The sequence below is a fragment of the Ostrea edulis genome, chromosome 2 (assembly GCF_947568905.1).
Source record: "Ostrea edulis chromosome 2, xbOstEdul1.1, whole genome shotgun sequence".
Classification (NCBI taxonomy): domain Eukaryota; kingdom Metazoa; phylum Mollusca; class Bivalvia; order Ostreida; family Ostreidae; genus Ostrea; species Ostrea edulis.
In genome coordinates, this window is record NC_079165.1 from 79,769,240 (window position 1) to 79,784,239 (window position 15,000).

The 15,000-nt window shown below is 34.3% G+C and overlaps 1 protein-coding gene across 8 annotated transcripts in view; it reads left to right on the top strand.

Moving 5' to 3' along the window:
* The window catches only part of LOC125678900 (alsin-like), a 64,165-nt gene that overhangs the window by 27,900 nt on the left and 21,265 nt on the right, over nucleotides 1-15,000 (top strand). For all 8 annotated transcript variants that reach the window (XR_008800142.1, XM_048917686.2, XM_048917687.2 and 5 more), the window contains 7 exons: nucleotides 70-136; nucleotides 374-567; nucleotides 9,714-9,779; nucleotides 9,965-10,060; nucleotides 11,273-11,439; nucleotides 12,459-12,568; nucleotides 14,494-14,571. Coding sequence is in view for 7 of the 8 variants with exons in the window: in XM_048917686.2 (XP_048773643.2) it covers nucleotides 70-136; nucleotides 374-567; nucleotides 9,714-9,779; nucleotides 9,965-10,060; nucleotides 11,273-11,439; nucleotides 12,459-12,568; nucleotides 14,494-14,571 (778 nt within the window). In the remaining variant the exon portion in view is untranslated. The remainder of the gene's footprint in view (nucleotides 1-69; nucleotides 137-373; nucleotides 568-9,713; nucleotides 9,780-9,964; nucleotides 10,061-11,272; nucleotides 11,440-12,458; nucleotides 12,569-14,493; nucleotides 14,572-15,000) is intronic.

Here is a 15,000-nt window from a genome sequence, read left to right on the forward strand (position 1 = left end):
TTGATTTTTGAAAGGCTGTCCTAATCCACAGTGTCTTTTTTTGTGTGTAAATTCTGTCTGATTTTTCAGACACTTAATTTCCTTGATTATGCCAGAAGAAAAACTGATCTTAGTTGCCTCTGATGGGAATGAGAAGGTAATGTTTGCCAAAAAGTTTCACTGAACAAAAGTGGTTAAAATTATGATGCAGAAATCAATTAAAACTGTAAAGATCATTACAACCTACATCATAAGTAAAATCTTAGTATTTTATGACAAAAAAAGCTTATATTTACTGCATATCAATAAATATTATTACATAATTCATGTTAGCTGCAATTTTGTTTGATGTAACAATGTTTCCTTTTGTCAGTTCTTGCCTTCTGCTTTTTAGACAGAGTGGCTAATAGCGTTAAACTCGACCATCAACAAAGTCCTTTGTCGTCAGAAGTCTGTGTCACGTAGAGGAAGTTCCGATCGCCTGACTCCCCCAGATATTCGCTTCGCTAATCACCAGTTTACGAGACATGGTGTGTTCAAGAGTGCCACCTATTCTGGCTACTGGATGACGGGCAAATTACATGGCTTGTACGTTTTCTCTCAGAACCTGTGTGCTGTAAATTATATTTTATCAGACTCTTTTCCCATGTTCTTGCATTTTAAGATCAATTCTATGTAAAAATCAAAGAAATCAGATAGGGTCTGGCCACTCAATGTCACAGATTTCTTTGATTTTCACAGTATTAACTTTACTTGCACCATCTTACATAATTCCAACCCCACAACCGAATTTCTACCATCCGTTGCCATGGAAACCGACAGCAGTCTATGAGGGCTAATTGAACTTCAAAATTCAGCCCGTTTTGCCCATGTTTTGTCCTTGTGGTATATAAAAAATTGAAAAAGACAACTAATTTTCTCCATAAATCTCAATTCGCCATAAAATTCCCTCCTTATTTATGATATCTATATCCACCTATGGTAAAGAGTGTGTTAATGACCGCTGTACCAATGTATTATAATTTGGCACTTTGCCAAAAAGTGATTTTTTGTTAGATTTCATTGATGAATTTAGATAATTTGGAAAATACATACAGCATAATCAACTGCCATCAAAGGATGTCCATATCAAAGACTCTTAATATATATAAAAAGATTAATGGTGAAACGTAATGCAATTGATCTGTAGTAGCATGAAAACTGTAGATTTGGGCATTTTGCCAAAACGGGATTTTTTGTTGGATTTCGTTGATGAATTTAGATAATTTGGAAAATATATACAGCATAATCAACTGCCATCAAAGGATGTCCGTATCAAAGACTCTTAATATATGTAAAAAGATTAATGGTGAAACGTAGTGCAATAGATCTATTGTAGTACGAAAACTGTAGATTTGGGCATTTTGCCAAAACGGGATTTTTTGTTGGATTTCGTTGATGAATTTAGATAATTTGGAAAATACATACAGCATAATCAACTGTCATCAAAGGATGTCCATATCAAAGACTCTTAATGTATATAAAAAGATTAATGGTGAAACGTAGTGCAATAGATCTATTGTACACGAAAACTGTAGATTTGGGCATTTTGCCAAAACGGGATTTTTTGTTGGATTTCATTGATGAATTTAGATAATTTGGAAAATACATACAGCATAATCAACTGTCATCAAAGGATGTCCATATCAAAGACTCTTAATGTATATAAAAAGATTAATGGTGAAACGTAGTGCAATAGATCTATTGTAGTACGAAAACTGTAGATTTGGGCATTTTGCCAAAACGGGATTTTTTGTTGGATTTCGTTTATGAATTTAGATAATTTGGAAAATACATACAGCATAATCAACTGTCATCAAAGGATGTCCATATTAAAGGTTCCTAATTTATATAAAAAGATTAATGGTGAAATGTAGTACAATTGATCTATTGTAGTACGAAAACTGTAGATTTGGGCATTTTGCCAAAAATTCATACTAATGACAAATAATACAACCTACACCATTTTCAGTTAAAATGAACAATATGAGCAATTGATATTTCAAAAATAAACATGGAGAAGTTTAACATATTAATAAAAATTAGTTAGAGTAATTTAAAAAAAAACCATGTAAACATAAACTGTAATCCAGTAGGACCCCCCCCCCCCCCCCTCCCCAAACACCAAGTAGATTTTGCAATCATTTCCATAAACAAGCTATATTACATGTACTGTATTGTCATGTAAACTATTATCAATAACTATAAAAAGTCTTCTCAAGATATTGGGTAGATACCAATAAATTGTTCATTGTACTACCTTGTATTTGTTGACCTTTGACCTGGAAATCATTAGGGTCATCTACTATTCATAACCAACCAACATATGAAATATCATAATTGAACAACAGACCCAAGATATTGGGGGGACACCATTGCATAGAGTACTAGCTACATTGCACCTAGTCATGTTTAATTGATTGATTTATTGATATTTTCTGCCACACTCAACAATTTTTCAGTTTTCTGGTGGTGCCCAGTGTTTATTGGTGAAAGTGAGAACCCAGATACAATGTACCTGGGAAGAGACCACCGACCTTCCAAAAGTCAGGGCTTGAAGCTAACTTTTTATGTCACCAGTCCAGCCGGACTGATGGGGTATAATTTCAACCAGTCCGCAGAAAAATTTACCAGTCCAACAGTTCTCCAGAAATAATTAAACATGTTTCGTTAATGTTATTAAAATGAAATTTAACTCAATATGTCTTAGACAAGTGGGATTTATATTTACAAATCAGATTTGTCTGATATCTACAAATCAAAGCATGCCGAATGTCTGTATAAAATTCCATAATCATATTTTCCAAAATGATGCTTTAGAAAATTAAACAGTCCCATCGGACTGACTAAAACAAATGTATGTCAGTCCGCCAGACTTTTAACCAGTCACAGACTGACGGGCATATGTTAATTTCGAGCCCTGAAAGTAAATTGGGAAACTTTCTCACTTAATACCAGCGCGAGCAGGATTCGAACCCGCGCCGACTGAGGCCGTGTAATTTTGAACGCTATGCTCCAACCACTCGGCCAAGGAGTGACATTTTTAATCTTTTGACCTGAAAATCAATGGGGGTCATATACTACCAGTGACCAACCCCTGTATGAAATATCACTATCAATCAAAGGGTTCTGAAGAAACTGGTCAGACATCAATTGTACAGAGTATTGTATTGCACCTAGTGACCTTTGGACCAGAAAATCAATAGGTGTCATTTTCTACTGCAGAAACTGCATGAAACTTTAAAATTTATTGAAGTTTGTTCAGTGTTACTGTAATCTATGTTGACATACCAGTAATTAGTAAATTTATAATATTAACACAGAACAACTCATTTTTGCAAAGTTGTTTATTCAACAAACATGGATCACTATGTTATCCAAACAACACAATCATCTTTTTTTTTAAATCATTATAATAGTGATTTTCCTTCAACTGTTCAGTCATGAATCCTTATTCATCAGGGTCACATAAGACACTTGCAGGTTAATTTTGCAATGTTTTAGTTGCATTAGTCTTCTGACACCAAAACTTGATCTTAACTAAGTCATGGTGTTTCCTTAGAAGAATAGTTTACTGAATCAGGATGGACTTGTGTCGTGAGGTGTGTTCATTGACTGTAAAACTCGCAGTTTTTTTTCCCATTCTCAAGAGCTCTTCTTTGTCTTCTATATCACATAAGAGTCATGGAATGCATCTTCTGCTCTTCAAGTTCTAAAAAATATGTTGAACAAATATTGAAAAGTTCATCTTATTTTTCACATTTTCATACAGTACACACCTAATTCAATTTGATTAAACTAAATTTACATGTACAAGATCATTCATGATGCTAGAATAGTAATTTTACCACTTAATTAATTACTTAGTTGATAGATTATCATGCCCGCCCACCCGTCCCTCAAAAATCATCTGTGAAATAACATAGATTTATATATCTGGCATTAAATTATGCACTTCTGTTGACAAAAACTCGTTTGTCATCAATATATTTCTCAGAAAATAAAAATTAAAATCTTCCCACAGTCTGCCCCATACTTTTTGGTGACCCAGGATGATAATCTTACTAATTAAGTTGAATTGACCTAAAGGATGTTATGTTTTGATACAGTTTGTATTCATGTGTTTATGCTGTATTGAAGAGCTATTAATAGTGTTAATACTCATAAATTAACAAGATGTCCACAAACCTTATTGGTTACCTGAGTATTAATCAAATTTAAAAAAAAATTCAAAGTATCACTATAGCTCTAAGGGCTACAAAATCCATGTTATACACTATATGACTCTTTTGGACCCACATTCACAACCTTGTGTTTTCGAAATTCGCAATTTTGGTACCCCTTTCTGTTTTCCTTCATAAGCATTCAGCTTTATTTAAGGTAGTTCCACTCTCCTGTGATGTCATAATATTTTGCGGAGTCAATGATTTAATAAGATTTATGCATAACATGAACATAAATTGTGTTCGAGTCTTTTTCAATAGTTATTGTAAAAAATCTTGTATAACCATAAAATATTTCAAACGTATATGAATAATCAATGAGCTACATTTTTCACAATGTATACTAGTTATTTCCCCCTGATTACAGGGAGCGCGCATCACGTTACTGTCATTCGATAGTGTCAAGTAAGGAATAAATAGAAAATTTGCAATTTCTGATTGCAATCAATTGCCAGTTAAGGAATCTTTCTAAGAATTAAGTGTAATGACTTGAAAACAGTATAACTGAACAAAATGTCTTAGTCACTGATTACATGTATGTGGCCCATGTGTGTTTTTCTTGCAAGCAATGTATGGCCATGATGTAACAAAGTATGTAAATATTAACTAGTCCTCAATTTCTTTAGATCAGAATCATGATGTCCTTAGTATATCAGCAATTCTTCATTATTAATTTCTATCAATATTTTCGACAACCAAACACAACAAAACATGCAATAAGATATGCCTAAAACATATACATATACAACCAACGCATACATGTACATTATCAATTTATCGTTTCTCAATGAACAACACTACTTGTTGCCAAATGTACACCAGATGCCAATAAACAAAGCATGTTAATTATCTTGAATTGGCATCTCTAATGTAAAATTTTTGTTAAAATTTACTTGTTAAGAATTTTCAGGCATTATTATGAAGTCACCCCCCCCCCCCCCCCCCCCTCCTTATCACATGTATGCTTTCATTGTTCTCTTAATTCTAGGTGTCTGTTGTTTTAAAAACAGACTACTACTGAAATCCTCAGTATTAATTGCATAATTTGGACACAAATAAATGTCAAATACACTTATACCCCCCCCCCTTCCCCAACTCTACAATTTAACGAAGTGTATATCTGAAAAAGTTTTCTCCATAAAATTGAAGAAATCAAACCCTGGTTCTAAAACAAAATTCTCAATTTTGGTATAGAGCATTTTTAAAAGTACCGTCAATCCAGAGTCTTTAGATTTACAATCTATGTTAATTCCCCTTGTCCCAAAGATGCTTAAAAGAAATTTGAAAAGAATTGGAAGGGTGGTTATGAAGAAAAAATATTAATGTTCAATTAACGTCTTATGATGACTGATGCACACAAATAGCAACATGTAGGTCACTTGAGTGATTCTCAACATTGACCTAATTAGAATTAATCATTTTTACAAATGATACCGAGCTCATACACATGTGTACATATATATGTGCGTCATTGACAACAAAACAACTAGTCTTTTTGAGTATGCTAATTAAGTGAAGTAATAAATTTTTTTTTAGAAGTTGTGATGAAAACGTTTCAAGTCATCATGTCGCATAAAAAATGGATGGTCTCCTGTGATTATTCTAGAGAATTCAGTTTCCATGCAGGCTCTATAACCAAGAAACTAAACCCAATGTACCACATTCCCCACATCTATTAATTTGTTTTAGGATTTATAATACTGGGATTCAAAATTTGAATTTCAAATTATGTATTCAATGTGTATGTATTAATGCTGAATATTTACCACCTCAAAGTCAGCAACTTGGTCAACTCCATCTTTAGGTGAGTTGCACAGTATGATGCTCATACAGCTGAAACACAGAAAAGCACACATTAATTACATAAAATAGTGGTCATGTACTTTGGCCAAAATATGTGATTATTGGATGAAAAAGTAAGAATTCAAAAGTATTTGAATATTTACAATTTACATTTAATATTTTTTTATTTACTTCAGTTGACAGGACCTACATGTATTAAAATTTGAGGGCCCAGTTACAGGACCCAATTCAAAATCATCAGTTTTTCATCATTTAATTTTTCCAAATCAAGTGTCCTAAAGTTCATAATTACAGAGATGAGAAAACTTTAAATCATAATAGTATTTGTGTGATTTCTTCTGTAGATTAGAACGATCACAATTCACATATTAGTGGGGGTTACCACAGGTAAACAAACTTGAAAGTAGCCTGGCTCACCAATATATATGATTTTAACAATCTTTATCTAGAATGCACACAGGCATTCACATGTTTGTTTTTATTGTAAACTTGACAGTCAGAGAGAGAGAGGTCGAGAGAGGTCATCACTTAGGATTACATAAATTAAGCCTAGTCCTTTTGAAAATTTCCACATGAAACATGATTTTATAAGTATTCCCCAATTTTTACCGATCCTGAACTCTGTGTAAATGTGATAGGAAACTCCCTGAGTGAATGTTAGGTTGGGGACATACTTAACTAGTATTCTATATTGTACACCCATGCAGTAAATGACAAGACTACTTACAATGTTCAGTCTACATGTATACCACTATAGCTGACTAGCCTGGCTGGCAGTATAAAATAAATTGGGGTTCTCATATGTTTACTAAAAGCCAAATTTTCTGATACATTTTATTCAGCCTTTACTTTAGAATTTGGATTCTAAATCAAATAGAATACTTACGTCAATACAAGTTCCAACACGGCAACATGCAGGGCTTTTTCATATTTTCTATGAATATGTCTGTCAGCCTTCTGTTTCCCTGGTCATTTTTTTAGTCGGATGTGATGCAATAAAGCGTTAAATTCCACAACATTTACTTTTTCTACGAATACGTAGACGATTGGATGCTAGAGTCCGGTGACTATGGCAAAGATCAAACGGATTTGTATTCCATGAAATAAACCGGAATCCTTTAGTACAATTGAAGATAAAGATCGGGTAGTGAATTAAGTGAACAAAGAGCATCTGATATTGATAAACTTCTGAAGAACAAATTGAATAAAAACTCAAATTTCCACCTCCTGCCATACTGAAAACAAATGAAGGCTGTTCATATCTCCAATACAAGAGAGTGTTACAAAGGGCAATAACTCTTTCTGGTGTATTTTGGTTTGTGCACCAGAGGAAACTACTGGTTTATGTGTTTACCTTTGGTTTCTCCACAAATGTGTTTCTGTACTTTTTTAAAGTAAGATTCAATACATTTTACTAGCATGTGAGTTTACACCAAATGACTGGGCAAATATATTTTATCCCTCTCTAAAAATTACACATATCAAACCCTTATACATCATAAAAATAATTATTTCTATTGTTTTCAAGGATTAAATAAATATAAAAAAATTTCTAAAAGCTAGAACCTAGCTCAAAATAATTTTTACAATTGTTGTTTTTATGAACAATAGCGTTTAATTTTTTATTATTCAAAATATAACATACATGTGCATATCTTGTCCAGCTGTTGTTAGAGGATCGGTTTCCATGGCAACCGTTGCTAAGTCAAACCTTTGCATGTCCTTTTTGTTTTATATCTATCATAATATTGTTACACACAAAGTTTCATAAAAATCTGTGATATACCGTGGCCACTGAATTTTGATAGTTACATAGAATCAGTCTTAAGACATGTATAATTTTCAGAGACATTCATTATGTTCAATACTGTATGAATATATGAAATCATTTATGAAAATCTTATTTTTGCATCATATAATAATCATGTAAACTCAGGTGACCTATTGCAATTAATTGTCGTGCGTTATCAATTGAACATTTTTAACTTCTTCTTGATAACTGCCAGTCCAATTCTTTTCAAATTTTGTATGAAGCATTATTGGGACAAGGGGGACATAAATTGTAAGTTTCAGGACTCCAGCACCCCTGGGGCCCTAGGGGCAGGGCAAAAACTGTCCAAAATTGACAAATTTTCAAAAATCTTCTTCTCAAGAACCACACACATGAAAGAAAAACTAAATGCATGGTGATGTAGAGCAGGAAAGCCTCTATCAAAGTTGTAAATTTCATGATCTCCGGGGTAGGGGTTCTGACCCCAGGGCAGGGCCAAACTTGTTATATAGTGTTAATGTGTAAAACACTTGAATAACATCTTTAGTGCTACATGTATTTATACTAAATTGAAACTAAATGGATAGAGCAGGTAGTCTTTTACCAAAATTGTAAATTTGATGATCCCCAGAGTAAGGGTTCTGACCCCAGGGTAGGGCCAAACTTAGTATATAGTATTTAAGTATATAGTATTTATGTGTAAGTTTGCTGATACTGTATAAAATCTAAATGCATACTTTACAAAAATTGGTGAATTTCATAACCCAGGGTTATGACTTTAGGATGAGTCCAATTTAGTCATATCTTTTGATGTTTTAATGTTAATACACCTATTATTTAAAGCCTTTCATCAGTGTATGCACTTTTGAGGGCAGGGAAGTTTTAAAAACACATCTTGTTTTTATACTGTTGCTGAACATTAGAATTTAGCTTAGATATTCAGAACAGGAATTTTTTTTCTAGATTTCATAGCCCTTGGGAGTAGTGATATTTTTTCACTAGTACTCAGGTGACCGATAAGGCCTGTGGGCCTCTTGTTTCTAAAATCTAGCTCTTGCAAATATAAAGTGATTTACATTATGTTTTTATGCCCCCCACCTCTAAAGAAGACGGGTGTATTGCTTTGCACCTGTTGGTCGGTCGGTCTGTAGACTGATGTTATCTGCTCTATATCTTGAGAACCATTCACTTGTACGCAATGATATTGCATATGTGGGTTGGTTATGAGTAGAAGACCCCTTTTGTTGTTATGGTCAAAGGTCAAGGGTCAATCTACTCTGGACATTGGAATATTCTGTCCACTCAATATCCTGAGAACCCTTTGCTTGACAGACATCAAACTTGGTATACTGGTTTGATTTTGAGGTCACATGGTCAATGTTCAAGGGTCAAACTGGACATGGGGATATACAGACCACTCAATGTCTAGAGAACCCTTTGCTTGACAGACATCAAACTTAGTACACTGGTAGATCTCCAGAAGAAGATGACCCCTATTGATTTTGAGGTCACATGGTCAAAGGTCAAGGGTTAAACTGGACATAGTAATATATTATACTATATTTTAAGAATTATTTGTTTGATTGACACCAAACTTGGTACACTGGTACAGCATAAGGAGTAGATGACCCTATTGAATTTTAGGTCACATTGTCAATCCACTCTTGACATGGATGATCTTGTCTGCTCAATATTTTGAATTGGTGATACTACTATCCATTAATTGATGCATGTGTATAACCCTTTTCAATTTTGCACCATTGGGGGGCATATATATGTTTTACAAACATCTCTTGTTAAAAAAAAATATGTCATTCAAAATTTTTAAAATCATGAATAAGTTGTGCATTTAAGGATTTGATATTAGATATAAGGGAACCTCTTTATATTTTACTCAGTGGAGAAATGAAGTGGGCAGATGGAAGAAAATACATAGGAAACTTTAAAGAGGGACTTCAGCATGGGTAAGGCAAGATGCATATTTCAATCACCAAATCAATGGAAATGTCTTAAACTGATTTTGATTTGTATGTTTCATACTTGAGAGAAATGACATAGAGATATTTTGAGTGGACTATATAATGTAATGGAGTATACATAAGTTTAAACATTCTTGTTGATTTTGAATTTAAAAACTGATTATTTTCAGACATGGCAAGCTGATTCTGAAGCAGGACAATGGGAGTGAGAGAACCCAGGAGGGATACTGGAGAGATGGTCTGCTTCATGGCCTGGCCAAAGTCAGGTAACTCATACAATATTTCACTGAACTCACTAAAGTCAGGTGACTCATACAATATCTCACTAAACTCACTTAAGTCAGGTAACTTATACAATATCTCACTGAACTCACTAAAGTCAGGTGACTCATACAATATCTCAATGAACTCACTAAAGTTAGGTGACTCATACAATATCTCACTGAACTCACTAAAGTCAGGTGACTCATACAATATCTCACTAAACTCACTTAAGTCAGGTAACTCATACAATATTTCACTGAACTCACTAAAGTCAGGTGACTCATACAATATCTCACTAAACTCACTTAAGTCAGGTAACTTATACAATATCTCACTGAACTCACTAAAGTTAGGTAACTCATACAATATTTCACTGAACTCACTAAAGTCAGGTAACTCATACAATATCTCACTGAACTCACTAAAGTCAGGTGACTCATACAATATCTCAATGAACTCACTAAAGTTAGGTAACTCATACAATATTTCACTGAACTCACTAAAGTCAGGTGACTCATACAATATCTCACTAAACTCACTTAAGTCAGGTAACTTATACAATATCTCACTGAACTCACTAAAGTCAGGTGACTCATACAATATCTCAATGAACTCACTAAAGTTAGGTGACTCATACAATATCTCACTGAACTCACTAAAGTCAGGTGACTCATATAATATCTTAATGAACTCACTAAAGTCAGGTGACTCATACAATATCTCACTGAAGTCACCAAAGTTAGGTAACTCATACAATATCTCACTGAACTCACTAAAGTCAGGTGACTTATACAATATCTCACTGAACTCACTTAAGTCAGGTAACTCATTCAATATCTCAATGAACTCACTAAAGTCGGGTAACTCATACAATATCTCACTGAGCAGGTCAGAGTTGGGTAACTCGTACAGTATTTCACAAAGTTGGCGAAAGTCGGGTAATTTGTACCGTATCTCACAGAGCTAGCCAAAATTGGGTAACTCAAAAGGTATCTCAGTGGGGCGGTGCTGTTGGGTGTTGGGAATGTGACAAAATTGCATACTGTATCAAAGTCAGTATAGGGACATCAAATTATGATATGTTACACTTTCCACTTGAATAAACAATCTACAATATACGTGTTTAAAAGTTGTACCTATATAAATGCTTCTAAACTTGCTGTGTTGTTGAAATCCATTCAGAAACACTGAAATGTTTGTATTGGTAATTCAAGATATTCCAACGGTGATGTATATGAGGGGGCCTTTAAGGATGGACAGAGACACGGGCATGGAATATATCGCCATGGACAGCACACCTCGATGGCCGCCAGTGTTTACATTGGAGAATGGGTGTCGGACAAAAAACAGGGATATGGCATCATGGATGATGTCATGAAAGGTAATCAACTTTTAAAGTACATGTCTCAAAATGTAGAAATGGCTGTTTGTCATTCACTAATTGGTGTTCACAAGTACCAGCAGTGTTAACCATTATGCCTCCAGTGTTTTCAAAATTTATTGATTGAAATATAGCCAGAAAAATAAAATTAAAAGTCCAGTATTCATAAATTAAACTCAGAATGAAGCAGTATAACAGATTCTATCCTCAATATTAATGTTTTACAGGTGTACATGTGTCTGTAACATATTCTATCCTCAATATTAATGTTTTACAGGTGTACAGGTGTCTGTAACAGATTCTATCCTTAATATTAATGTTTTAACTGATTTTGTAAATGGGGACATCATAATTTATGTACAGTAAAACATTTTGCTTAAGTAAATATTAAATACCGGCTCTGTCAGATTCGGAGGACCGTCGTCTGCTATTTTGGCTTGTTTACGTCGTTACGGTAACGTCAATATTGAACACTCATACTCTGAATGTTTCGGGCGCATACAATTTACGCAATGGAAAGTTAGCGTTCAATAAAGTCTCAGGACATTGAACGCTAACATTCTCTAGATTTTACGCAGATTTTATAATAGACTATTTATTAGCTATATAATAATAATGTTTTACAGGTGTACATGTGTTTGTAACCGATTCTATCCTCAATATTAATGTTTCACAGAGTACATGAATCTATAACAGATTCTATCCTCAATATTAATGTTTTACAGAGTACATGAGTCTATAACCGATTCTATCCTCAATATTAATGTTTCACAGAGTACATGAATCTATAACAGATTCTAACCTCAATATTAATGTTTTACAGAGTACATGAGTCTATAACAGATTCTATCCTCAATATTAATGTTTTACAGAGTACATGAGTCTATAACAGATTCTATCCTCAATATTAATGTTTTACAGAGTACATGAGTCTATAACAGATTCTATCCTCAATATTAATGTTTCACAGAGTACATGAGTCTATAACAGATTCTATCCTCAATATTAATGTTTTACAGGGGAGAAGTACATGGGCCTGTGGCAGGAAGACGTCAGACAGGGAGGGGGAATTGTAGTCACACTGGATGGAATGTACTTCGAGGGAAACTTCACCCAGGACAAGTTAACAGTGAGTCAAACTAAAACACACCTACACAAAACTACACTTACATTTTGTAAGCACTAGTACTATTTCCATGCTTTGCATTATTGGTGTAATTATACCCCCCGAACGAAGTTCTGGGGAGTATATAGGAATCACTCTGTCTGTCTGTCCATCCGTCTGTCTTACCGTCCGTTTGTCTGTCTGTCTGTCTGTGCAGATTCGTGTCCGGGCCATAACTTCTTTGTTCTTTGACTTAGGCATACCGTATTAGGCACACAGGTTGATCACCATGAGACGATGTGTTGATAACCTTCATGACCTCTATATTACCTTGACCTCAAGGTCAAAATTAAAGGTTTTTATTTTACAATGGATTCGTGTCTGGGCCATAACTTCTTTGTTCTTTGACATAGGCATACCATATTTGACACATGAGTGTATCACCATAAGACGATGTGTCATGTACCTTCATGACCTCCATATGACCTTGACCTCAAGGTCAAAATTAAAGGTTTTTTACAATGGATTTGTGTCCGGGCCATAACTTCTTTGTTCTTTGACATAAGCATACCATATTTGACACATGAGTGTATCACCATGAGACGATGTGTCATGTACCTTCATGACCTCTATATGACCTTGAACTTTGACCTCAAGGTCAAAATTGATTATAGGGTTTTGACATAGTCATACCATAAGACATGGGTGTATCACCATGAGACTGTGTGTCATGTACATTCATGACCTCTTTATGACCTTGACCTTTGATCTAAAGGTCAAAATTATAGGTTTATGCCATGGATTTGTGTTCGGACTATATCTTCCACTTTCTTCTACAAAGGCACACCATATTTTACACTCAGGAAAGAGGTAATTTATACCTATTAACAACACCCTTTGGGAGATTGGGGTAAGCGGGGAGTATTCTTAGTGAGCATTGCTCACAGTACCTCTTGTTTTTCAGGGATTAGGCCTGATGTTGACGTACGATAACAGCTGATTGGTGTAATTTTTCAGGGATTAGGCCTAATGTTGACATTAGGGCTGTGCGGTGCACCGAAAATTTCGGTGCAATGCGATTCATACCATTCGATTCGATGCACCGATTACAAATTCCGGATTTCGGTTCGGTTCGGTTTAGATTTTACTTACACCAAAACAACAAATATGGCGTCTGAGTGATGTTGAAAACATGTGGTTTTTTATGCAACAGAGATTTAAATCACTACTGTGTTAAGAGTTAGCATTTTCACCACTCAGATACCAACAGAATATGGTCCGTAAGATCATTGCAGTTTATCTTTACATGACATATAGCATTTCTGTCAGTGGTGGAGTGAAATCAACATCGTAGGTAATGACACAGATTTGACAATTAACATGAGAGAAGTAAATCAATAAAGGAGAGATTTTCAAAGACTCTCAATTGATAGAATTGTTGAATTTTTGCATATCAATGAAAACAATATCATATACATTTTAAATTCACTATAGATTTGTTTAATAATCCAAAACTTATGCAGCACATTAATATAACAAATTTTGATAGACTGTCAGTGTTTTCTTTTTTCTATCAAAGTTATAAAATGCCATTATGAATAGATATGATGTTTACAAATGACAACATATAGTTATATAACTTGAATTAAATCAAATCAAATATGCTACTCATTAAAATTGTTAATTTTTGTGGTGTCATTAGATAAATTGGACCTAACATGAACCGAATTGAAAATAAGCGAACCGTGCTGTTCTGAATCGAAACCGAACCGAATCGAGCTAACCCTGAATTGTCCCAGCCCTAGTTGACATACAATTACAGCTGATTGGTATAATTTTTCAGGGATTAGGCCTGATGCTGACGTACGATAACAGCTGATTGGTTTAATTTTTCAGGGATTAGGCCTGATGCTAATGTATGATAACAGCTGATTGGTTTAATTTTTCAGGGATTAGGCCTGATGCTGACGTACGATAACAGCTGCTATGAGGGAGAGTTTGCAGGGATTACCCAACTTCAGGGAAAGGTCAGACTATAGCTGTGAAATTCCGTATTTTAAAATGACTTGGATTTTATGTTTTCCTTAATTCAGCTTTACTTTAGCAATGTAAGATACATTCACAAATTTCGTGAAAAGTCAAGAATATGGAATATTGGAACTATAGAATTTTGGAGTTCTTCAGAAACAAAGATACAAAAATTGTGTCACTTGAACAACTCTTGGACACAAATTATTAATGGAAAGAAAGGATTCATTTCTGATAGAAAACTGTCTGCCTGATTTGAAGATTGTTATGCCCCTGGAATTGGAGATTCAGGGACATATGGTTTTTTTGATCTGTCTGTCTGTGGCAAAAAACTTTAACCATCGTCATATCTTATACACCTTAAGAGGTAGAGCTTTCATATTTGATATGTGTATTTCTTGTGGCATTTGACCTTTAACATGGGGCAT